The sequence below is a fragment of the Galeopterus variegatus genome, unplaced genomic scaffold (assembly GCF_000696425.1).
Source record: "Galeopterus variegatus unplaced genomic scaffold, G_variegatus-3.0.2 Scaffold1287, whole genome shotgun sequence".
NCBI classification, from domain to species: domain Eukaryota; kingdom Metazoa; phylum Chordata; class Mammalia; order Dermoptera; family Cynocephalidae; genus Galeopterus; species Galeopterus variegatus.
The window spans coordinates 7,262-8,973 of record NW_007727398.1 but is presented as its reverse complement, the minus strand read 5'-3'; the positions used below and the strand labels follow the sequence as shown (position 1 = coordinate 8,973).

General features: G+C 42.5%; 1 protein-coding gene across 1 annotated transcript in view; it reads right to left on the bottom strand.

Annotated features, from left to right (window-relative positions):
• Window positions 1–1,712, bottom strand: part of TF (transferrin) — a gene marked incomplete at its 5' end in the record, with an annotated part of 5,460 nt that overhangs the window by 1,507 nt on the left and 2,241 nt on the right. The window contains one exon of the mRNA XM_008576098.1: window positions 1,176–1,365. Within this exon, the coding sequence (XP_008574320.1) occupies window positions 1,176–1,365 (190 nt within the window). The remainder of the gene's footprint in view (window positions 1–1,175; window positions 1,366–1,712) is intronic.

The following is a 1,712-nucleotide window of genomic DNA, read 5'->3' as shown; positions in this document are numbered from 1 at the left end:
AAAAATACTGTGGTATATATACACAGTGGAATACTACTCAGCTATTAAAAAGAAAGATATCCTATCATTTGCAGCAACATGGATGGAACTGGAAACCATTATGTTACATGAAGTAAGTCAGGCAAAAAAGACAAATACCACATGATGTCACTCATGTGGAATCTAAAAAAAAGGGGGGGGGTTCTCATGGAAATAGAGAGTAGCATAATGGTCACCAGAGGTGGCAGGTGGGAGGGGGGCAGGAAATGGGTACAAAACTGTGCTATCTACACTCAGTGAAACATTGTACAGTATATGTATGTATCAAAACAACATACCATACACCACAAATATGTACAAATAAATGATTTAAAAAAAAATTATGTGGGGCAACTTTTAAAATGCAGACACCCTGACCTAGCAGAGACTTATTGAATCAGTATCTCCAGGGCTTGGGAATCAGCATTTTGATAAGAACCAAGACTCACTTACTGCACATACCATTGAAGAATAACCACCCTACACCATGTGTTATTCCCCCACATCTTCCAAATGCTTTCAAGGGATTCGATTATGCCCCACATAGTAATACTGCAAAGGTGTATTTTATTCTATTTCAGTTCTTAGAATCTGGTGTTCGAGATGCATAGTACGCATGGCAACTTTATAGTCACCAGAACCTACTGTTGAACCTCTCTAGATCAGCACTGTCTGAAAGAACTTTCTGTGATGATGGGAATATCCTCTTTGCTTACCAATATTGAGCCACAAGTGGCTACTGAGTACTTGAAATATGGCTGGGTGGGACTGAGGAAATAAAATTTTAATTAATTTAAATTTAAATAGCCACATCTTGTGGGTGGCTACCATGTTGGACAAGGCAACTCTAATGAAAGTCTACTGCAGAGCAACGGGCATGTACACATCAACCTCTTCATTTTCTTAGAAATAAAATGGAATTCTACATGTTCAGTAAGTTTGCTTTCTCAGTGCCCTGAGCCTGTGTCCCCTTTACTATCTACCCAGACAAACTAGCCTATCATACATGCTGTTTTTAGGTCATTCTCTCACTATTTCTTCTTGTCCATGTAGTCATATCCCGAGGGCCACAGTCTACTCCTCCTTTTGCATCTGTCACTCCACAACCCACCACCTTGTTTGGTTTGCAACTTTCCCATGCTGTTCCTCCTACTCACGTGAAGTTGAGCATTTTTTCAGGTTACCGACGGCCTCAACATACTCCGCTCCTAAATATTTTTCATATGTGGTTTTGTCTGGAAGTTTGGCCAAACATACTGTGTCATCCCTGAACAGAAGGTCCTTGGTTTCAGACTGGAACAAACAAAACTTTCTCGAACAGTCTGTTACACTTCTTCCATACTCAACCTGTCAAATAGACAGAAAGTACATGAGGACCTGTGGCCTTGAGCAGCTGGGAACACATGGACCAGAGGAGGCTGAAAGCTCTGGACCAGCTCTGGGTAAAAAGAGAAGCTACAAAGTATACCTCGGGAATTTTCTACCTCCTTCACCTGCCATTTACCCACCTGGGGCCCCAACTCCATGCTTTCACAAAATCCTCTGTAGGATGCCGGTCCCATCTTCCTCTGAGAAGCCCCTCTCACCTACCCACCCCTCCTGCCTTCTCTGATCTCTCTTCCTCACTTCATTGCCCATATCCCTTGGGGGCTGCTTAGAGGAAATGAGAGGACAATAACAGGTCCCTTCCCTTG